Source organism: Mus pahari, chromosome 4 (genome assembly GCF_900095145.1).
Source record: "Mus pahari chromosome 4, PAHARI_EIJ_v1.1, whole genome shotgun sequence".
Taxonomy (NCBI): domain Eukaryota; kingdom Metazoa; phylum Chordata; class Mammalia; order Rodentia; family Muridae; genus Mus; species Mus pahari.
In genome coordinates, this window is record NC_034593.1 from 105,492,057 (window position 1) to 105,516,090 (window position 24,034).

The 24,034-nt window shown below is 41.9% G+C and overlaps 1 protein-coding gene across 2 annotated transcripts in view; it reads right to left on the minus strand.

The window, feature by feature from the left end:
* Positions 1-11,225, minus strand: part of Agl (amylo-alpha-1, 6-glucosidase, 4-alpha-glucanotransferase) — a 57,881-nt gene extending 46,656 nt beyond the window's left edge. The window contains exons 1-2 of one of the 2 annotated variants that reach the window (XM_021195564.2): positions 11,087-11,225; positions 10,330-10,479 (exon numbers count right to left, since the gene is read on the minus strand). In XM_021195564.2, coding sequence (XP_021051223.1) covers positions 10,330-10,411 — 82 coding nt within the window. In that variant the 5' untranslated portion in view covers positions 10,412-10,479; positions 11,087-11,225. Of the gene's footprint in view, positions 1-10,329; positions 10,480-10,584; positions 11,016-11,086 lie in introns of those variants that run through there. The other variant, XM_029537561.1, reaches the window with a different exon arrangement.
* Between the last annotated feature and the right edge of the window lie 12,809 nt (positions 11,226-24,034).

Here is a 24,034-nt window from a genome sequence, read left to right on the forward strand (position 1 = left end):
ACACTTGCCTCCTGCCATCTGATTATCTCAAGTGCTTGCTGCCCTCAATATATCTGATTGGAGCCTGTCCTTCCTATAATCCCAGTTGATTCAGGACTCCTCAGAGTCCAGCTTTCTCTGTGATCCTTTGATTGTGGCCTCCTGTGAACCTGAGATTCTGGGTGTGTCAGAGTTCTTGGCAGTCAAGCTCCTCTGAGACCCTCAAATACTTGGGTGTGACCCAGCTCCTGGTATCCTGGGATTCTGATGTCCTAAGATTCTGAGCGTGTTACAGTGCCTGGAAGTGGTGTCTCCTTTGAGGACCGTGGGGGTGATCCCAAGATCTCGTGGGCAGTCCTCTAGGGACCGTGGGATTGTCCGCCAACTATGCATCCTAGGTGACCTGGTGCTGGCGCAGACCGGAAGGGCTTCATTTCTTTTCTATCTGCTGTTCTGAATCAGTGACCTCTGATGCTAATTTGTTTTATTGTATCATGAACTGCATCCACTTAAGTTGGAAAACGTAGCTGCCAAACCCATGGCTTTGACTGCTCCTACAGATGATCCTATCCTTCCACATATCCCCTGGCCACCTTATTTCCTGAGACATGACAGTGTTTATAGTAGGATGAGCAATAACCTTGACTGTTCAGAGAAAGGTGGAGCTGTGGAGGGATGCTAAAGAATAGCACGCGGCTCCTGAAGCTGTAGGAGGAGTGTGTTTCCTGTGACTGCACTGCCGGCATGGCTTAGAGGTCTGAATGAACAATGGACACAGCCACAACCTGCCCTTAATCAAAAGCCCATCTTAAAGCAAGGCCTTAGGTGGCTTCAGTTCTGACAGCCAAGGAAGTGAGGAAGGTGCAGAGGGCAGTAGAAATTGGCTCATATGGCTTCAAAACAGGAGTCACCTCTCCAATATAAAAATTTCAAATTCAAACAGCAAATGCCAACGTAGAAACTGCAGATCTGGCTCAGGTAACGTCTAAGAGTGGCCACTACACAAGGGATTTTCAGTATAGCTGGGAGTCTTCCATTAGAGCAAGATGCCACCTAGGACTTGCAAAGCTTCAGAGGACAGGCTGAGCCCCTCAGTAGTGGGAGTGTAGCTGATGCCTCTCAGACTGGACAGGACTAGATGAAATCTACTTTGCCTATGCACAGATAGACAGAACAGGCCCAGGTTGAGAGTTATAATAATGTTTTCAGAGCATTTTAGTCCATGATTGATATCTAAGTTCAGAAAAGTGAGTCCTTTAAAACTATTGTAGCTTACTAACAATGAGCTAGATCACCCAAGAGGACAGGAAGAAACATAAAATGAGATTAATGTCATGGGTGCTACTATAACTTGCTGTAACCTCTATAGCCTGGGGGGGGGGAGGGTTAAGGAGTAAAACTGACTTTCACACATTTACTCTTTAAGGGATATAGTTTGTTAGGCTACTGTGCCATCAACAGTGACCGGTCAGGTAGATTCCAGACGTCGTTCACAGTATCTCTGAGTCATGGTGGTGCTAACAACAACAATAAAATGAACTGGAAAAAGTTGAGTTCAGTCCTCATAGACAGCTGTGACCGTTTATAAAGACTTTGGTGGAAAAATTAGATACACAACAAGAGTGTCTGAATATATTCCTGGATTGTTACAGGTTTAGGATAAATGTTTAATGAATAAAATCTTTAAATTTTATTTGTTTGTTTGTTTGTTTGATTGAGCAAGGTCTCACTCTGTAGTCCTGGCTGGCCTAAAGCTACCTGGACTGCTCAGGCCAGTATCAAGTGAGCGGGACCCGTTTGCTTCTGATGCCCCAATGCTGCCAATGAGGGTTTTGCCACAAAAACGAAGGATTTAGTCTGTGAATCAGCTGATAAAAGCGCAGGGTTTGAGAAGACTGATGCCCATTTTGAAGGAATTCCACTGTGAATAACATGCTATTAAATAGCATCTTCTGAAATCCTTCTGGGAAAAAAGGGTATGGCTGAAACAGAGTAGGAAGACAAATAGAAAATCTGTATTATAATATTAGCACAAAGAGGTCACAAAATTGTTCTGATACTTTTTATATATTCCTATCGTTTTATACTTGGGAAAATAATTGCAAAATTAAAGATGTATTAATAATGACTTAGTGTGGCTGTTACAGGACCTGCTCATTGAACTGCTACTGGGGTGAGGTCCAGAAGAAGTCCCCAAACCTAGGCTCTTTTAGAGAGACTGAGACATTTTAAATAGATCTAGTTTTACATGGTAGACTACGAAATATTAATAAAGTACTCTCAGCAAAAAAATAATGACTTAGATTTAAAAACAACTGCATAAAGGACTGAAACCTAGCTGGTGTGTGGTGGCACACACTGCATACCTTTATTCCTAGAACTCAGGAGGCTGAAGCCAGCCTGAGCAACAGAGTGAGATCTTGTCTCAAAAATAAAAGACAGAACAAATGCTCTCCTGTTGGTCTCTCTCTCTCTCTCTCTCTCTCTCTCTCTCTCTGTGTGTGTGTGTGTGTGTTATTTGTGGAATGTGTGGAATGTGTGTGGTGTACTCTCTCTAGAGTGCCTGTGATCCCAGTAGGCTTATTACAGGGAGAAGGTTCACTGGATAGGCAAGGCCAGTCTAGTCAATGTAGCAAGTTCCAGGCCAGCTAGGAACTGTTATCAGAAACAAAAAACAAAAAACAAAACAAAACAACCAAAAAAACAAAAACAAACAAAACATGAGCAAGACCCATCTCAATCAATAAATGAAGTAAAAAATACTGCGATGCTCAGGATTATAAATTTCTACTACTTTCTAAGAATAGTTAAATTTATCATCAGGAAAAGTAGTAACACTCGGAACATGCACAAATATCAGAGGTACTGTTGATATTTAAACAACTTGTCTCTGAAGTTTATACAAATATTGCTTTAGTAATTGCACAATGATTCAGAGAAACTGTAGTACAAAGGTTAAAACTCACCTAGACTCTAAAACAGTATTTGGAGCAATGGGGTTATCTCTCAAGCACACTCTTCAAATACAAATATTTATATGTAGCATACATGTACACTATTCTTATAGACTGTTTGTTATGTAACACCAAAACAAATACAAAGTGGCTGGAGACCCATTTTCAATTTCCAATACCACTAACCTTCTAGTCATCCCTTACTACAGTTCTAGGGAATCCAACTCCCTTTTTGGCCTCCATGGGCACCAAGCACACACAAAGTACACACATATACATGCAGACAAAATACCCATACATATACAGCAGACACTATCAAGAAAACAATATGGCTGAACATTTATTTTCTAAAAGCACAATTTTTAAAGATTTATTTTAGTTTACAATTTTAAAGTTGTATTTTTTCATTTATTTATGTGTATCTCCCCTGTATACATGTATGTGAATTACATGCACTTTTGATGCTTTTGGAGGTCAGAAGAAGGCATCAGATCCCTTGGAAGTAGAATTACAGATGGCTGTGTATAATCCTGTGTGAGCTAGGAATTGAACCTGGGACTTCTGAAAGAGGAACAGGTGCTCTCAACCTCTGAGACACCTCTCCAGACTCTAATTATTTGTAGTATATGTGTATATGTGTGTGGCTATATGAACACTGGTGTCCTCAGAGGCCAGATCTCCTGAAGCTGGAGTTACAGGCAGTTATAAGCCACCAATCTGGGTGTTGAGAACCAAAGTGTTCTATATGACAGGAAGCATGAGTCACCTCAGCATTCTCTCCAGCCCTGCAAGAGTCACTATTTTTTAAAGTCTTAGTTTAAAATTTTGTAATAAGGTAATTTAAATTTTACAAATTCTGCTTATGCTGACAATTGGCTTTAATAGCCTCAACTATCTGAGCCTCAACTCAATATATATGTATATGTATACATCCATCCATCCATACATACACACACATATTCACACAGGTATCCAAACACAGATTTTAAAAAGGAGTTCTTGATGGTTATATATACTAAACCATGATCTTAATTGTGAGTTCTATTCACCAATTATGTAGACTTTTGATAAAATCTGGTTAGAAAATATCTGTTTTTCCTGACATCTAGTAATTATTTTTACAAGCTAATCTATATTTACACTTGGGAAACCAAGTGAAGTCTTTATTTACAAGAGTTGAAACAGATTAGAAAATTTCTAAAGGTGGCAGGTATTCACTTATTCAGATAAAATCATGTAATCACAAAAGCTTTTCTAAAGTAAATAATCAGAACACTTTGCAATAAGGGAAATTGTACCCAGCCCCACACATTTCTACAAATAAAGTTTTATTGGAACACAAGCACACCAATTCATTTATGTCTTTTATGCTGCTTTCCTGCTCCAGTGCAGAGTTGATGAGCTACAGCAGAGTGAATAGCTGCAAAGACCTAACGGTTTCACACTTGACCAGCACAGGAAAAACTGTCAACTCTGCTCCATGCCTCAGTTTCATTGAAAAAAGTAATTAGTTCTCATTTACATTTACCTCAATGGGTCAAATAAAGGTTTTTCTAATGAGATTTTCTAAGTTTCACATGATAAAAGGTTGATATATATATAAAGGACAAATTTCAAACCTGTCTGGCTCATCTTTAAGTCAGTCTGACTCACTGTTGTGTCATGCCCCACCCCCTCCCCATGTTTCCTTGACTTCTTGCTTTCTGTTTATGTCATACTTACTATGTAGGTTGGGGCTGACCTAGAACTCAACAGAGAGCCACCTATCTCTGCTTTCTACATGCTGGGACTAAAGATATGTGCCTCCATGCTTGGCTGACAATTTCTAAGAAGTAAAAGAGATGTTCCTAGTTATTTTCCCTCTTGTTATAAAATTTTTGAAAGATTCTAATTTGTAAATTTTAATTTACTTTTCTGTGGGGTTAATAATGGCATCTAGGGCCTCATGCACACTACATAAACACTCTACCACAAAGCTACAACCTAAATCTGTGTGATTTAAAACACCATGACTTATCTACCTAGTCCAGGTACTGGTGCAATTCAAGAAAAAAATGGGACAAATAAGGAGGCTGGCCTGTGAGCCTCCATTAGACTACAACCTCTACCTTTTTGTTTTGAATTCATCTGACTGCAATGAGAACATCGATGTCCAGTCATGTGTTACCAAACTGAATTACTTTTCAAAGAAAGATATTACATTTTCTTTCTGTATCCCTGTAGGGGATTAGTAAATATCCCTAAAGCTCAAAGCCACTCTAAACTGCTAAGTCAAATCACTGAAACTGAGCAGGTTTCCTGCAGTACACGAAATAACTCTGCTAAAATTAGCTTAGGTCACAACAGTACACAGTGTGGCTATCTGGTTAATGTTAACACTAACAACTCTTTACTTGGACAGACAGAGCCCTCTTGTAGACAGCTAGCTAGGAAGACGAGGGATTAAATTACTACTGTAAACAAAAATTCACTGAAGAAACCTTTGGCAGCCGAAGAGATGACTCAGCAGGTGAAAGTGCTTGTTGCTCTTACAGAGGATCCAGGTTCCGTTTTCAGCACCCATATTAAGCAGCTCACAACTGCATCCAATTCCAGTTTAAGGGATTCAACAACCTCTGTCCTTGAGGGCACCAGCATATATGTGTATGGTGCACATAAACTCATGTAAGCCAGCAAACTTACACATAAAATAAAAAAGGAAACCTTTGTAAATGATCATTTTATTTCATTTTTGTTAATGATGGTGGTGGGTTTTTTGTTGTTGTTATCATTCATTCATTCATTCACTTCCAAGACAGGGTTTCTCTGTGTGGGCCTGGCTGTCCTAGAACTTACTCTGTAGTCCAGGCTGGCCTCAAACACACAGATCCACCAGCTTCTACCTCCTGAGTGCTGTGATTAAAGGTGTATGCCACCAAGCCTAACTGAACATTTTATTTAAAAAAAAAAAATATCAATTGGATTGGCAGGTTGGCTCAGTAAGAATGCTTGACACCTGAGCTTAACCAACCTGAGTCCCTTGATGGAATACCTCTGTGGAAGATGAGAACCAATTCCCAAAAGCCGTCTTCTGACCCAGCACACTCTCAGTAGCATGAGCATGCCTGCAGTCACACACATTGCCCACCCACACCCTACACGTTGCATACACACGTCACACAGTAATAACAATAAATCTAGTAAAAATTGTAAGTCAACCTATACAAAAGATGGAAGAATCAATTTCAGGTTTGAGGAATGCTAAATTTGTTCATTTTCTGATACACAATGAGACAAGGAAAACAGAAAAGACTATAATTTGATTAGAACAGATAATTACTCGGACTTTTACTTGAAAGGAGTAATGTATAGAGATGTGTTGAAAATTGTAACTGGTTTTTGCAGTGAAAAAATAAAAGCAGAGAAGGGTTTGAGTCAAATATAAAAACCCCCAAATCAGTGTTTTTTTCTTTACATTTAACTGTCACCAAGTCTTACGAGTTTAAAGTTTCCTTTTTGTCTCCCTTTTCAACTCTGACACTGTTAAGTTCTTATCGTTAACCTGGTATGACTGTTTAGGTTGCTGTTTTCTTTATTTTCCTGTGTGTAATGTATATGCAGGTGTGTGCAGCTGTGAGTGCTTGCAGAAGCCAGAGATTGATGTCGGTTCTCTTCTGCTCTTCTTCTTCGCCTTATTTAAGAGTAAAAATAAATAAATAAATAAATATTTACTTACTTTTACTTTATGTGTATGTATGAGTTGAGTTTCCAACACACACAACTCATGTATGTGTCCAATGTATGCATGTGGCGCCCACAAAAGCTAGAAGAGGGTGTCAGATACCCTGGAACTAGAGTTACAGGGGGTTGTGGGTGCGAGAGCAGCAAGTGCTCTCATCTGCTGAGACCTCTCTCCAGTCATCCTTATTTTTTTTTGAGATGTGCCTCTCATTGAATATGGAACTCACTGATTGGTCAGACCGGCTGTCCAGCAAGCCCCCCAGATCTACCTGTCCAAGTACCCCCAGCTTTTATGTGAGTGATTGTCCAGCAGGTATTTTATCCATTGAGCTATCTGCCCAGCCTGGTCACAATTTTTAAGGAGGAGAGGGGACAGGGTTTCACTGTGCAGCTCTGGTTGTCCTGGAATTCTATATAGACCACCAGGCTGGTTCAGAACTCACAGAGATACACTTGCCTCTGCCACCAAGTGCTGGGATTAAAGGCAAGTAAACAGAATAGACAGGGTTTTGTTTTTTAAAGGGTCTTCTCAATTATTTCTTGTCCCAACATCCCCTCTATTCAGTATTTCTTTCATATCATAAATTATCTTCTAAAAGAGCAGTTCTTAACCTTTGTGTGCCAAACTCTTTTGGGGTCACTTATCAGATATCCTGCAAATAGAATATTCATATTACGATTCATAACAGTAGCAGAATTACAGTTAAGAAGTAGCAACAAAATAATTTCATGGCTAGGAGTCATCACAACATGAGGAACTGTATTAAATGGTCACAGGGTTAGGAAGGCTGAAAACCACTGAGCTAAAATAATATGATTACATATTATAAAAAATTGATGGATCTACTTAGTGGTACAGACTGAACCATTTTATTCTTTGGAGTTTTGTTTTGTTTGGGTTTTTGTTTGTTTTTTGTTTTTTCAAGTCAGAGTCTCTCTGTGTAGCCTGACCTGGAACATGTTCTGTCAACTAGGCCCGAGTGCTGGAGTTAAAGGTGTGTGCTACCACTGTCCAGCTGATAGAAATTACTCTTAATCAACTCTTCAGTTTGCCTCTTCAAGCAACTTAAGTGAGTTTCCAGTCTGGACTCATTTTTTTGGCTGGGGTTTAAGAATTAGTCAGGGGGCTGGAGAGATGACTCAGCACACTCAGAACACTGACTGCTCTTCCAGAGGTCCTGAGTTAATGGACCACATGGTGGCTCCCAGCCATCTGTAATGGGATCTGATGCCCTCTTCTGGTGTGTCTGAAGACAGCTACAGTGTACTCATATACATAAAATAAATAAATAATTTAAAAAAAGAATTAGTCAGTGGCTGTTTATTAAGCGTGGCACATAGCCCTAAGTCTGTAAGATGGTCCTGTCTTCACAAACCTCACTGTACTTCTAACAAGCATTAGAGGTTGCTTCCTTGTTGAGCACTTAATTGCTCTGTGGCCACTGTGAAACTGGAGACCAAATCAAGGGGACAGTGAAAAAATGGCAGGGAGCCTTCACGAAGGCACTTTAACTGGATGCTGAATACACAGAATGAAAGTTAAAAAGGTACCACAGACACAGAGGGATCTGACAGGAGTGGAGATGTAAACACAAAAGGCATTAGAGATGGAGTAAGTGGGACAGGATGTAGGGCTACAAAGATTCAGGCACTAAAGGCAGGGAACAGACAGATTTCGTCTTGGCAAGAAAAAGTGCAGTCCCATTCAGAATGTCTTGGAACTCAGGCCGAGGTCCCATAAATCAACGGGAAGAGACTGAACAAGAAGATGATCTGGACTCTCACTTGGTTAGATGGAAGAGACGAACAGAGAGAGAGAGAGAGAGAGAGAGAGAGAGAGAGAGAGAGAGAGAGATCAGAGAGGAATTACAGAATTTAAAAAGAGATGACAGTTAAAGAGGTAACTTCATTAAGAATGCTTAAGATTATAGCCTGCAAAAATATAAAGACAGAGACATAACTAAGGTAAAGGGGGATGAAAGCCTATCATAACAGCTACCCCATAGCTAGTCTACAGAATAGTATCAGAACAGAGCTAAGCTCCACAGAGTGGATTGAGGAGCAGAAAGACCAATACATTGTTGCTACTTAGGGCTCTATTGCTATACAATTATACATCACTAAATTACAGTCTTTAAACTCCACAGGAGAGCAACATATCTTTAGAAGGAAAGTTAATGTTTAATATTAATGTAATTTGCTCAACATTATTCTGTTAACAACTGAATAAATAAACAAACAAATAAATAAATAAATAAGAACTGCTTCCCAACCCTTGTCATTATACTTGACCTGAAAGCTTCCAAGAACAAAGTGACACTTGAGGCCATTAATTCAGAGAGCCCTCCGCATTGAGGCTAGAGCCCAGCCATGGGAATGCATGGTTTCTGATGGCAGATGAACAGAGCAAGAAGGGAACCAGGAACAAACTGGCAATGAACTGAAATGAGGAAGACAGAGAGCCTGAGGAGAGACGCCAGAGTGAGAGGAATACTCAAGACAGAAGAGAAGGACAAACCAACCCCAGGAAAGGGCGGAGTCAGGACAGCCAAGCTGGAGCCAGAGCTCAGTGAACCAAGCCTGGAAGCGAGGGCTGTTCAGCACCAAGGCAACACAGTGGATGGCTTTTCAAAAATCTAACTTTTTAAAAATATTAAAGAAAAAAATTCTTCAAGTTGTTTATCAGTTTTCACTGAATACATCCAGGAGACTGATTTTTGTCTTGATGCATAAAAAACTTTCTCCTTGTATTTTACAAATTACATTTATAAATTATCAGTGGACTGTTTTCAGTATTGAATGTAAAGCGTCCGTTAATGTGTCTTATAGTACTGCAAACTGATCTTTGATCTTACTTTTATTTACATCTTTCTGTTGTGCTGGGGTTTGAACCCAAGACTTTGCTTGTATTAGGCAAGTACTATACCACTTAGCTATCTCCCTAGCTCAATGTAGTTCTTTAAATGATAGCTCAAATATGTTGTTCAACATCACCTGACTAGATTTTCCACTTTTTATTTGGCTTCATCTTCTACTTGCTTGAGAGGCTCCTGAGAGTGAAAGCAAGCTCACTTTTGCTATACTCTACTTTACCAGTGCTGAAGCTCAATAGAGGAAAAGAGTGTGCTCTGAAAAGCCACCCTACAGATATATGCAAAGCGAAATCATATATGATTTCACAAGTTATAACAATAAATGCTATTAGAAATAACATGCTCAATCTTTTACCTGCATATGCACTCTCTGCCACTTCTTTTTCTCCCTGACGTGGGGACTGAACCCAGACTAGGCACAAGGTCTACCCATGAGGAACTTCCTATAACCTGTAGTTTCTGCCTCAGGTGGAAGTCTGCAGTAAAATGAATTGAGCTATCTTTGTGCTAATGTGACAGATCTAGTCTTAATCAACACTCATTACCCACCACCAACGTGGAACATAGTACCATTTTGGCACAAATTAAGATCTATGAAATTTCATCTAACTTGAAGTGTGTGTGTGTCTGTTCATGCAGAGGACTGAATCTACAGCCTCCTTTATGCTAAGCATGCATTCTACCTGCCAACACCCAGTCCCTAATTTTAAGTTTAAAAAGTAAAAAAAAAAAAAAAAAATCTAATAAGAGTGTCAATGCATTCAAAGATATAAAAAGCGCTACTCCGACAACTTGCAACTGACCTTGCTCAAGTCTGAAGAGGGTCTTCTCTAGCTTTTCCATCTCGTTCAGTAGTAAAGTTCGAATCTGCTTACTGTGTTCCATTTTGGCTTCCGGAGGATTTGAACTCTTCCCGTAGAATTAAAAGGACTCCAAAGTGGAATGAGTTACCCCTATAAAACAAAGTGGAATTATAAAAAAAAAAAAAGAAGAAGAAGAAGAAGAAGAAGAAAAGAAAATATGACCTAAAACTCTCTGGAGTTGACAGCAGCACTCACATGTCCTAGATATGTTTAAAGCCAAGAAGAGCAATGAGCGAGAACGAAATCTGGTCGGTAAAGCCCGACAAGAGAGAAGTTTCTTCTCTCTTGAGGCAGAATAAGAAAGCCTGAAGCCAAGATGTAGATTCTTACACTCTGTTCAAAACAGAGCAGACGAAAACAAAACAAAACAAAACAACAACCCTAAAGCATTCTCAGAGAAGAGCAATGCATCCGCGAAAACCCTGGAGTTCAGTGGCATAAATTCCGTCCCTGAGCCAGGGGGTCCCTGAAAGCTCCAAATGGCACTGCAGCCTCCAGCAGATCAGGCTGCTTGAACAGGTGGAAGAGCGCCCTGTTCCCAAATTCGGGTCTGAAGCCACCAATAGGGAGGTGATTCGAGAGGGAAGCAGTTGCTGTCCCGGGAATAGCTGCGGCAGCGGCGGCGGCGTGCGATGTACAGAGCGGCTATAGATAGAAAGAATGCGCGTCCGGAGCCGGACGCATTCCAGGCACTTACGAGCGGGATAGACGTGCGGCGTCGGGAGCGGGAGCTGGACCCGGGTACGGCGGGAACGCCGGACCGAGCGGCGGCCCCGGGGAGGGCAGGGCGGCCGTGAAGGGCACGGGGAGGGGCGCCGGGACCCAGGCCAGGGGACAGTGACAGGCCGGGGCCGCCGAGACTCCGCCCCCCGCGGCCGAAGGACGTGCGGACTCCGCTAGGCTGGGGACTCGCTCGGGGGGCGTGGCCCCGCCTCCCCGCCCACTTCCGGGAGCCGTCCCTCCCGCTAGCATAGACCACTGATCTCGCGAGAGGTGGGCACGGCTTGTGGGTTTGAGGGCGTCTGGGCTTTGAGGGGGGACGGTCACTGCCTCTCTAGGAAAAGTGAGTTCAAGAGCGAAGATGAGCAGGGATAATGTTTAGTTAGGGACGTTCTTTCTGGGGAGGCAGTGCAAGTTGGGCAAACCAAGTTTCTTAAAATTCCCTGCGACGGTTGGCTTCACGAAACTTGTGACACTCTGGTCACTGGGAAGAGGGGACCTCAGCTAGGGAACAGCCTCCATCAGATCGGCCTGTGGGCTTGTGCATGTTAGCATTTTATTGTTTTATGGTTGCTATGGGAGGAAAGTAGGCATGGCCACCCCTGGGCAAACGGTCCTTAGTTCCATAGCTAAGCAGGCGGCACAGCCTGGGAGGAGCAAGCCAGCAAGCTGCACTTTTCCTGCTTGAGGTCCTGCCTCTGGGTCTTCCGTTGAGTTCCTGCTATGACTTCCTCCAATAGAGCACGGTGACCAGGAAGTGTAAGCCAGATACACACTTTCCTCCCCCAGCTTGCTTTTGGTTCAGGGTTTTGTCACAGCAAACATGCATATTTTATTTATTTCTTTATTACCGTTGAGTTAAAGATAAGGAAACAGACTCCCCCAAAAGTTAAGTAACGTGTTTAAAGCCGCTTCATGAACAACGGAGTGTATGTGATTTCAAGTGAATTCTTGGCGATTTCTGTTCACTAAATTCTTTATCTGAGGTTGACATTATTTCCCGTGGCTTGATATCAATAAGGACTTGGTCAAATGGAAGAGTGAGTTTGCTTCCTAGCTTACAAAGACATTCTGGTTCTTCTGTGACAGTCATCTCAAGATTTCCCCTTCGGGAAGTCCTCCAGGTTTGAGGTTCCCTAAGGTGTCTCTCCTGCTGGGTTCCTAGGAAGTGTGGAGGCCAGAGTGTGCCCTCAGTGAACTGGCTACAAACTCCTGCTTGACCAAGAAATCCCCCAGTTCAAGGCTGCCAACTAGACTAATCAACCCAGCAGGTCTTCGTATGGGGAGGGTTGAAGAATGGGAGCTGGTGACTCAGATACCACACTCTATGGCTGTATGTTGGGTTTCTCCGATTTTCTTTTTTAAACGTAGATTAACCAAAGGGTTCTGATCCGTGACTTCTCCATCTGAAATATGGAGCATGGGCGCACGCTATGACTCTATTTGGTACAGATTCATCACACTATCCAGCTCATTTTGCTGCTCCCCAGGGGACAGCTGTTCTCCAAGGCTGCAAAACTAGCCTTTCCCATTGTCCTGCCTCCAGCAAAACTCACATGGTCTGTCTAATGTCTCAAGTAGATAGGAGAGGCAAAACAAATTGAGGATATGAATCCCTTTAGCCATGATTTATTCTTGTGAAAGTGCTTGAATTTTTCACAGTGTTGTTAATTGAACTCAACTTTGGAGGTTTCATTTTGTGAAATAAAAAAGAGAATAGTAAATCACGGACATCTGCTTTGGTAAGAGACGCCTGGTAGAGTGCTTCTACAAGTCACATGATGTGACTCTAAAATGAGAAGCGACAAGGATGTGCTGTCTGTGAAGTTCTTGGAGTGCCAAAAATTGTGCTCCACAGAGCCACAGTGCCACATGCATGCTGATGGATGTTTGCCACATTTGTGGCATCCTGTGCAGGCAGAATTTATATATACACAACAGTCTCATTCTGTAGCTGTCAGGAGAAAATCCTTAAGGACCTTCTAATAGTCAATCTCAGTTTCTGTTAGTCCTGCAGATGAGAGGAGAAAAATGCCTACCCAAATCATGGACAGTTTAATTAAAGCAAGCTTTCTTTTTGTGTCTTCCTCAGGTGCAGTGTTCAGGAGATCAGCCGTAGATGTGAGAACGATACTGGTTTTTATACTCAGGAATAGGGGGTGTTCCAAATGGGGGATTTGTCAGGCAAACAGGTGGGGTTACTGTTAGGTCAATGATGCTGTCAAACAAACTGGAGGAAAAGGCCCTGGGGCATGACATGCCAAAGGTTACAGAAAGTTTCGTACTCTGAGAAGAGGGGGTATTAGGGAAAATTTATTCTCAGTGTTTGATTCTAAATCAGGGAAATTGGAAAAGACAGAGCCTAAGAACAAAATAAAGATTAGTCAGTGGTGATAAATATGGTTTTAAAAATATATACCGAGGGCCTGGAGAGTGGCTCAGTGGTTAAGAGCACGGGCTGCTCTTGCAGAGGATTTGGGTTTCGTTCCCAGCACCCACATGGAGGTGCACAACTGTCTATAACTCCAGTCCCAAGGGATCTGACACCCTTTCTGCCCTCAGTGGGCATCAGGCATATGACATGATACACACATATACATGGAGACAAGCACACACATTAAAAAAAAAAAGTCTAAGAAAGAAAAAAACATTTAAAATATTCCCAGGCACTGATACAACCATTAAGCTGAAGAGTCTATGGGGCACTTGCAAATACCAGGATTTAGTGGTGTGGAGTTTTATTTCTCCCCATGAAAGATCTTCTATTTGTTCCTCAATTTAAAACCAAACATTTTTACCCTTTCAAGCAGTTTTTAACTTTCTGTTGAAATTGTGGGCTCCACATTTTCCACAATACAGGGCTTCCAGCTGCCATTTTGGTTTAGAAGAAGGGACCAGGAAGGGGAGGGTGCTGAACCTGGCTGTCTATATTTGTCATGGTTATTTCAGATATGTTGCAGTAAAGAGCAGCAGGTTAAATCAGACATCGGTTCATTCCTGTCTGGCATAACAGCCTGGGTAAAGAGATCAAGGCTAATGGAGCACCCCTGTGACATCGAGAACACAGACTCCTACTTCATAATTTCCTTCTGGGCCAAACTCATCTTTTTTTTTTTTAAGTTATGTTGATGTTAGTATTTATTTATTTATTTTTAAAGATTTATTTATTATATGTAAGTACACTGTAGCTGTCTTCAGACACTCCAGAAGAGGGAGTCAGATCTCATTACGGATGGTTGTGAGCCACCATGTGGTTGCTGGGACTTGAATTCAGGACCTTCGGAAGAGCAATCGGGTGCTCTTACCCGCTGAGCCATCTCACCAGCCCGCCAAACTCATCTTAATTGCTCGTAAGTCTGATGGGGTGGAGCTATCATAGCCAAGTTCATGCAGAAGGGTGAAGAAAAAGAAAAGAATAAACTTCTTTTTAAAGTTATTTCTTTTAAGAGGCATGACATCTCCATTTATAGCTGGCTAGAATCTCTGCAATAGACATGCCCGGCAGCCAGGGGACTAGCCAACGTCTGGGTTTTATTAAAGAAAGAGAGAGTGGACTTCCTCACACACCTAATAGTCGGCTTCAGTGTGCATCATGTTTTAAATGGTCTTTACCAAAAAGATATTTGCAACAGTAGAATGGAAGACCACTAGGGAATGTTAAAAAGAAACACAGACTAAACCCACGTGCATTCATCCATGTCCTGTTGGGGGAAAGCTTCAGATCTGTTAGTCAAAAGAGCTTGCTGAAACTAATGCTAATCTGTTGCCAGCTGACTGACCAGGCACAGCTCAGCTGGTAGAGTCATGCTTGCTGCATGCTGACTCCCAAAGGACTGGACAGAGGTGAGCCAGGCTCCACCACCAACATTATTAACAAAAATGCACCAACCAGCGGAGGTTGGTGCAAAGAGGAGCTGGGATGATGTTTAGGGAAGTTCTCTCTGCAAAGCAAAGTTAGGAAAACACAGCGCCCTCAGATGTTGAGAAAGTCATGTGACCTCTTTGCGTTCTGGCTCCTAAACTATTAGTGATCTTCTTTTTTTTTTTTTTTAAACATTTTTTTATTTATTTATTGTATATAAGTACACTGTAGCTGACTTCAGACACTCCAGAAGAAGAGAGTCAGATCTCGTTAAGGATGGTTTTGAGCCACCATGTGGTTGCTGGGATTTGAACTCTGCACCTTTGGAAGAACAGTTGGGTGCTCTTACCCGCTGAGCCATCTCACCCGCCCTATTAGTGATCTTCTAAGGTTTGCAAAACTAAAACACACAAAGTGTTTTGAAAAACAATATATGTTCTGTAACTACTTAATGACAGCCACTATTTAATGAGCAAGAAGGAGGTGCCAGATACTCTTCTGAGTCCATTATATGAATGGACTAAATGCTCCAAACAGGTAATGTTGTCACTCTTGATTGAGAGATAAAGACACAAAGTCCCCAAGGTCAAGTAACCTGTTTAAGTTCCCTTAGTGAACGAGGGGACAAGTGTGACTACAACTGCATTCCTGGTGATTCTGGTTCAGTAACCCTTTATCGGAGGCACTGGCAGGATCCCGTGACCTGCTATCAATAAAGACTTCATCGAGATAGGATGCTCTGACTTTATATGTAGCTGTGTCAAGAGTGAGTTTGCTCTCTTGCTTCTTGGGACATTCTGGCTTTTCTGTGACAGACAACTCATGACTTCCCCTTCAGGAAGTCTGTCTGCCTTGTCCTCCTTCTCCCGTGGGTAGGTCTGGTTGTCTTTTAGCTCTTTTACTGTATGCTATGTTCTGCACAAACTGTCTGTTCAACTTTATCTATTTCTGCAAGAGCCTTTGGGACAGGTGTTGTCAGGATGGCAAAATTATAAAAATATTATACTGCTCAGGTATAAGCAAATACGCCATTCTTTAAATGTGTGTGTGGGGGGATTGTGTATTTCTGTGGTGTATGTGTATAAACGCATGTGCACATGCAGTCCAGAGGATGTTTGGTGTTCTTTTCTATCACTATCTAACTTATTCCCCTGAGGCAGCATCTCTTGCTGAAATTGGACCTAGGCTGGCAGCTAGCGGGGTCAGGAATCCTTCTGTCTCTACCTCCCCTCTCCAGCCTTGGAATTACAAGCTGACCTTATTGGCTAACTTCACCCATCTGTTAATGAGGGTGCTGGGGATTTGAAGTCAAGTCTTTATGCTTGTGCAGCGAGCACTATTACTAGTAGGCCATTTTTGCAGCCCTGCAATGTATATTTTATTCTTAAAAACATCTCAACAATGGGAAGACAGCTTAGTTGGTAAAATGCCTGTCCATGCTCCTGAGGGCCACAGTGGTACACGGTTGTAATTTCCAGTGCTAAGGAGGCAGAAATAGAGAGATGCTGGGGCTTGCTGGCCAGCTACCTACCTTAGTAAGCGCCATGTCCCAGTGGAAGCCCCTGTCTCAAAACCAAGATAGAGGCTTCTAGACTGGGTGTGGTGGCAGGTAGATCTCTGTGACTGTGAGGCCAGCCTGGTTATATAGTGAGTTCCAGGCCAACCGGATTACATAGTGAAACTATCTCAATAAGTAAATACAGAAAGAAAGAAAGAAAGAAAGAAAGAGAGAGAGAGAGAGAGAGAGAGAGAGAGAGAGAGAGAGAGAGAGAAAGGAGGGAGGGATGAAAGAAAAAGAAAGAAAGAAAGAAAGAAAGAAAGAAAGAAAGAAAGAAAGAAAGAAAGAAAGAAAGAAAGAAAGAAAATAATGTTTGTTTGTTTTTCAAAGATGGAAAGCTCCCAAGGAATGACACCTGAGGTGATTGCTGGTGTTCATATGTATATATGTGCATGCACATGCATACACACAGAAATTCTGATTGCCTTTTCCCTAACTACAGATCGGAAAAGGAAAACTGAGCTTTATCTGCTCTGACACTGATTCTCGTCATACTTAAACGATCTCTTTATCTCTGCCTCTTGGAAGTAATGGCTCTTCTCTTTCCATGCTCTCCCACCCCCTTCTCTGTAGAAAGGTGTCTGGCACAGAGAGGAGCCTCATGTGAACATGACTGTGCTGGTCTCTGTTCGGGGTTTGCATCATAGGAAGATGCTTGTCTAGCCACGCTTCTGGCTGTGCAGTTAGCACAAGCTACTGATGTCTGCAGCTGATAACTCCCTTATCCTTTCTTGGCTTCGGCAGAGTATAAGTTGATCCCCCAGTGTGTGCCTCAGCCTCTCTGATTTCACGGTAGAGCTCTCTGTGTACCTGTGTCTTCTCTGTTCCTAAGCCTGGGCTGGAGTCAGCTCCCTGTTGCCATGGTAGATCATGATGGTTAGCTTTCTACTGTTAGCTTGGTAAAATCTAGAATCACTTGGGAAAGAAATCTCAGCGAAGAATTGTCTAAAGTAGGTTGACATGTGTGTGTGTGTGTGTGTGTGTGTGTGTGTGTGTGTTGTGTGTGTGTGTGTGTGTTGTACGTGAGCTTGCTGATTATGCAAATTGATTAAGAGTGCTCCCACTACTCTCTAGGGTTGGGTCCCGGACAGTATAAGGAGAAAGTCATTCTCTTTCTGCTTTTGACAGTGGATGTGACTCACTGATTCAAGTTCCTACAGCCTAATACGAGTTTTGATGAACTGTAATTGTGAACTAAAATGAGTTCTTTTTTGCCCAAGATGTTTTTGTTAAGCTATTTTCACCCAGCATCAGGAAAGGACTAAGATGTAGCTTCCTAAATCGTATGCTGGAGGTGAAAAGCTGGTCCTGCCTGTAACTGATCTCTGTGATTTATCTCCTTAAACATTTAGGGATCCTTTCTTTGACTCCACCCCTCCATCAGTTTGCTCTGCTGATGTTACACTAAGTTTGCAACACACAACAGCACCGAAGGGCCCAAAACTCTGCTCAATAAACAATAAACTCCCAGAGGGAGTTTCCCTCTGTCCAACTCCTGGTTAATTTATAGCTAGCACAGCGTTAACCGTAAGCATTTATTAAGTGTTTGAAATTAGCACCTTTCTTGATTATTTTGGTTAGTTTTAAATCAATTTTCTCAGAAATGACTTGGAGATAATTTAATAACTAATTGTGTGAATTCTTTCCCAGTTAGAAGGATGGGAAACGTGTCACCAAATAAAGCTGCCACGGTGGCAGAACTGTACATCAGGTTTCCCGACTTAGGCGTCTGTCTTTTACCCAGAGTGAGCTGGAAAGGACAAAGTATCTTTTCCTGTGCATCTACTTACCTATGGTAGAGGCTACTGTGTAGCAGGCACCTAAGCTCTTGGGAATGAATCAGACAGCAGCTGGCCTTGCTTTGGTAGCTCCCTCCCCTCCCCTCTCTATCCTAAGAGAGTCATGCATCAAACTCAGTGTGTTTTAACTTACCCGGGAATATGAATATGAAATCAAATTCTATGAATAATGCAAAAGTAAGCAGGTACATCATTTGGCTTCAGACTGTTGAAAGATTTAGAGCTGATTATTAAGAGGGGATTGTACTTTTCTTTTTCGTCATGGTATTACTGGTTGCTTGCTCCCTTCAATAGAAACTCCTGAATTATTCAAACCTTAACAGTTAAGTTGATAAACTAAGAGTTGATAGGAAAAACAGAATATAAAGTCAGAACTAAAACTAAAAGGTACTTTGCTTAGCTTCTCAAAATAGGTGTTTGTTTATATAGATTGCCACGTTCTATATAATACAAAAATAAAATTAGATGAAGTATAATCTATTAGTGGTACATCTGCCACATGATTTGATGATCAGAACAAAATAACTCACAGCGCACTTGTCAGGGGTAGTTCACTGCCAGTCAAGTAAACTCAGAAAAGGTCAGTGGTGTAACCACAAAGGCCAATCTATTTTAACTGCCAGAGGTTTATAAAAAGCCTCTTCTCAACTTACTGTGACTCCGAGAGTCACTTTCCTGCTTACATAGTAGCTCGTGGTGGCGGATGTTCAATGCAACAGAGCAAAAACTCAGCAGAACATTAAGTTAGGCTAATCAGCACATGGGGAAGTTTGCTCTATGAGCCTGGGTTACATATCCTAACCAGGCATATTACTGCTCATTGATTGCATTAAAAATATTAATACATTTTTTTTGCGAGGATTGTAGATTTCCAAACAATGAAGTTATTTTTGTTTGTTTCTTTAAAGTATGAAGTTCTAAGTTGGTGATAATGGGTATTTTGAAATATGAATGTATGAAATAAACATTATATACTGAACCAGTGTAAAATGTAGACTTTGGGCACGTTTTGTTAATCATGCTACATTTAGTTATAAGATTCCCTAAGACCCATATTGATCTATCTCTCCTTTCTCAAGCCTATTAATTTTTTGACATTGTAAAGATAAAATAAAAACTATAACCATTGTTCTTGGTTGCCCACCCTAACTAAAATGTTAAGACCTTATTGCTGAAGCCATCATAAACTTTGGTTACAGGACACAGGAAAATCACTCTTGGACGCTCCCTGCTGGCTAGCTTTCTTAGTTCTTACTTCAAGGTGCTGTCCAGGCTGCTGGGGGAGAAAAGACATCAAAGGTCTGACTGGGCACTGAACACTGCATGCTGCAATACCAACCTGCTAGGCAAGATGAGCCCATCGGTGCAACAATGGAGGATGTATAATGGGGCCACCATATGCTCCTGTGATTGGATATGAGGCCCCCTCCACAGGGGGACTTTTATGCCTGGTACTCTAAACTGATCAAAAGCCATGGCTCAGGAAGTCAGGTCCTAGGGAAGAGCCCATTGAGGTTGTTTTCTTAATGGTCATGTTGCAAAATGGCGTTCTAAATATTTGTGTTTATATCTGTAGATTTGTGCTACTCCACTTGGTTCAGAGAAGTTTCTTCCTGCAGTGTGAGGTGGTTAAAGCAGAGATGCATTCCTGTTGAAAGTGCTGAGGACAACTGACCGAGAGTGCTCCGAAGTAGACAGCACACCTGTATCAACCTCCCCAAAGAAGCTCAGAGGAAATGAGGAGATAGAAAGAATGTGAGAGCCAGGGGACAGGGAGGAGTGCTTGGGACCTGTGTCCTCTGGATGTGATGTGCTGTTGCTCATGTAAATTCATAGCAGCTACGTTTTCTATATAAAGCCTGCATAAGATCAAATCAGTTCAAAATCCAAGCATAGAGAGGAAAGGGGCTCCAGAGCCCCGCCCCAGCAGAAGAGTTATTGGCAGTTGATGACTGCCAAGAGAGGGACAGTCACTTCTCCTTAGGAGTGTGGCCACTATAGGCTCACCATGCCCTAGTGGATGACCCCACCCCTACCCTCCAGACACACACACACACACACACACACACACACACACACACACACACACACATGTGCTGCACTGATTGAACTCAATGGGTTAAAACTAAATAAATAAATACAAGACTGGAGATATTGCTTAGCAGGTAAGAGCATTTGTTATTCTTGCAGAGGACCTGGCTTGGTTCCTAGCACACACATGGTGGCTCACAACCATCCATAACTCTAGTTTTGGGGGATCTGATGCCCTTTTCAGACCTCCCTGGACATCATGTGTCTTAGTCAGGGTTTCTATTCCTGCACAAACATCATGACCAAGAAGCAAGTTGGGGAGGAAAGGGTTTGTTCAGCTTACACTTCCATACTGCTGTTCATCACCAAAGGAAGTCAGGACTGGAGCTCAAGCAGGTTAGAAAGCAGGAGCTGATGCAGAGGTCATGGAGGGATGTTACTTACTGGCTTGCTTCCCCCTGGCTTGCTCAGCCTGCTCTCTTATAGAACCCCAGACTACCAGCCCAGAGATGGCACCACCCACAAGGGAACCTACCCCCTTGATCACTAATTGAGAAAATGCCTTGCAGCTGGATCTTTTGGAGGCATTTCCCCAACTGAAGCTCCTTTCTCTGTGATAACTCCAGCTGTGTCAAGTTGACACAAAACTAGCCAGTACAAGGCATGCTATACTTTTTTGTTAAATTATTTATTGCTTTTTTTGTTTGTTTGTTTTTCGAGACAGGGTTTCTCTGTGTAGCCTTCGCTGTCTCACTCTGTAGACCAGGCTGGCCTTGAACTCAGAAATCTGCCTGCCTCTGTCTCCTGAGTGCTGGGATTAAAGGTGTGTGCCACCACTGCCCGGTTATTGCTTTATTTTTAATGTGTCAGTGTTTTAATTGTGTGTATGTATATGTAGTATGTGTATGCCAAGTACCCACAAAAGTCAGAAGAGGGTGTCAGAATATTCTAGAAATTGAGTTACAGGTGGTTTTGAAATACCATGTAAATTCTGAGAACCACACCCAGGTCCTCTGCAAGAACAACAAATGCTCTTAATTGCTGAGCCACTTCTTCAGTCCCCTCCCACTTTGTGTTAGATCTTGACAGTACCATTAAAATCACAGTGCCAAGGAACTTTGTTATGTTCATAATTCTGTACTGTGTAAGAGGAAGCATGGCATAAAGAGAACTCTAGAGTACATGTCAGAAAAGCAGTCCCAGAACACACACACACACTAATTGTATAGACAAGTTACTCTGATGGTCTTGATTTTGTATCAACACAATGATCTTTCTTTTGAGAAGTTCTCACTATGTAGCCCCAGCTGTCCTGTCCCTTCTGGGTTCTTGCCTCCTGAATGAGAGCTGATATTAAAGGTGTAAACCACCACACCTAGCCCAACATGATGACTCCAAATATAGAGTGCAAAAAACAGAAAATTAGGACCAGGAGCAGAATGCACAGTGACTCAACAGGGTCTCCATTCACTACTCTCAATAACGCTAGGGACAGGTGCGTTGGTCTATACACGTAATTGAAGAACCTTGAAGGCTGAGGCAGGAGGATTTTGATTTTGAGGCCACCCTGAGCTACCTGATGAATGCCAGTCCATCATGTTCACTGTCCACTGACTACAGGGACACATTTCTCAAAAACTGAAACAAATAAAACATAAATGTTCTAGTCCTAGCCTCCTGGGTGCCTTGTATGCATGTCTTCAATTATTATGAACTCAGACCAAAATGAAATTTCTTATATTCTGTGAGAAATATTAAATATTTTAGCCTATGAGTATTGTGGGGGCAGTTTATAATTTTTATATGTATCTTCTAAATTTTAAACAAGTAAACTATCCTGTTTATATGTTAAATTTCCCATAAATTGTATCATCTCTGGGATGGCCTATTTCCTGACAGTTTATTTATTGTCTATTTACTGAATGTTTCCTCAGTATATTTAATTACCTTATATATTCTAACAACCTAGTTGGTCTATCATATCAAACACAGGAAAAGTCCAAGTGCTGGCAGTTCCAAATTTGCTTTCCTTCAAGGAGACACATAGTTCAGTAGTATTAGCGCCTACAAGAGGACTTAAACATATACAAATTTGTTACCGTTTTTTAAAAGATTTGTTTTATTTTTAATTATGTGTGTATGTGTATGCAGTTGCCCATGGATGCAAGAAGAAGACATCTGATTCCCTGAAGCTGAGGTTACAGGCAGTTGTGAGCCCCCGGATGTGGGTGTTGAGAACTGCACTTGGACCTCTGGAAGAGCAGTATATGCTCTCAGCCACTGAGCCAGCATAAGACCCACAAGTTTGTTACATTTTATTTGGTGTCCTTATTAGATACCAAGCAGTTCCCTTAGTTCTTGGGGTTTAAGGGATATAATGGGGTGCTAACAGTTATTTCATTTCTCTTGACTTGGAGATGTTGCTATTTAAAATAGTTTATTCATATGCTAAATTAAACCTGTGATCTTAGTGTCAATATTTGATACTTGGATAGTACTTTAGAGATTTCCCAAGAGTTGTGATGTTTATGGTTTAATTATCACTACAATCTTGTAAAAAAAAAAAAAAAGACAAGATATTTTTCAACTCTATGTTACAGGAAGAAAAATGAGGTATAGAATACAAAGTGGTTAGTCAATAATAGAGGAGAATTAGAAATCAGATTTCTTAAACTTCGGGCATGGACATAAAGGTATTCTGGAAATACAGACCTGAAGGGTGATGATCAGGCTGCCGGACTAAGTTTTTGTAGACTAAAACAGCATAGTGTCAGAGACAGTATGGCTCTCACCAAGGCTGGCACATAGTGTCAGAGGCAGTATGGCTCTCACCAAGGCTGGCACACTCAGGCAAGAATCCCATCTGACTTGATTCCAGCCTTAGGGTTCATCACTTAGACAATACTGTCATTTTTGTTGTCAGGCTTAGCATTAGACCCCAGGTAACAGATACAAATAGCAGTTAGAGGGAAGAGGTTGGGAAGGGGCTACAAGGACTGGGGATAATACTAGGGACTCAGAAGTCATATTGTCTAGGGTTCTTTGCTACTCTTCAAACTTGGTTGCAGAATTGGAATACAAATGAGGGCTGACATGGTTGCTCAGTCTGCAAGTGAGAACATAGGCATGAAGTCTCTGCAAGTGAGGACATAGGCATGAAGTCTCTGCAAGTGAGGACATAGGCATGAAGTCTCTGCAAGTGAGTACATGGGCATGAAGTCTCTGCAAGTGAGGACATAGGCATGAAGTCTCTGCATGTGAGGACATGGGCATGAAGTCTCTGCAAGTGAGGACATAGGCATGAAGTCTCTGCATGTGAGGACACAGGCATGAAGTCTCTGCAAGTGAGGACATAGGCATGAAGTCTAGGAAGAAGACTTGCTAGTTAACAGGCTGTGGGTGTCACCCAGGCACGATGCTAGATGCATGGGGGAAAGAGGCTACTTCTAGATTCCTTAATGTATTCCAGGCTCTTCTTGGCAGAGCTCAGTATACTGATCAAATGTCTTCAGTTCTCCCTGATGGACAGAGCACAAGTAGGCAGAAAGCAAGAAGCACATCTTTTGGCATCTGGGTACATGGTTCAAGTTACAAAGCCTGTGGTTTATCTGAGACTTTAGCAGTTCTACACATGTAAGCCCACTGACTTACCACTGGGAAGTTTCCATGTTAGAT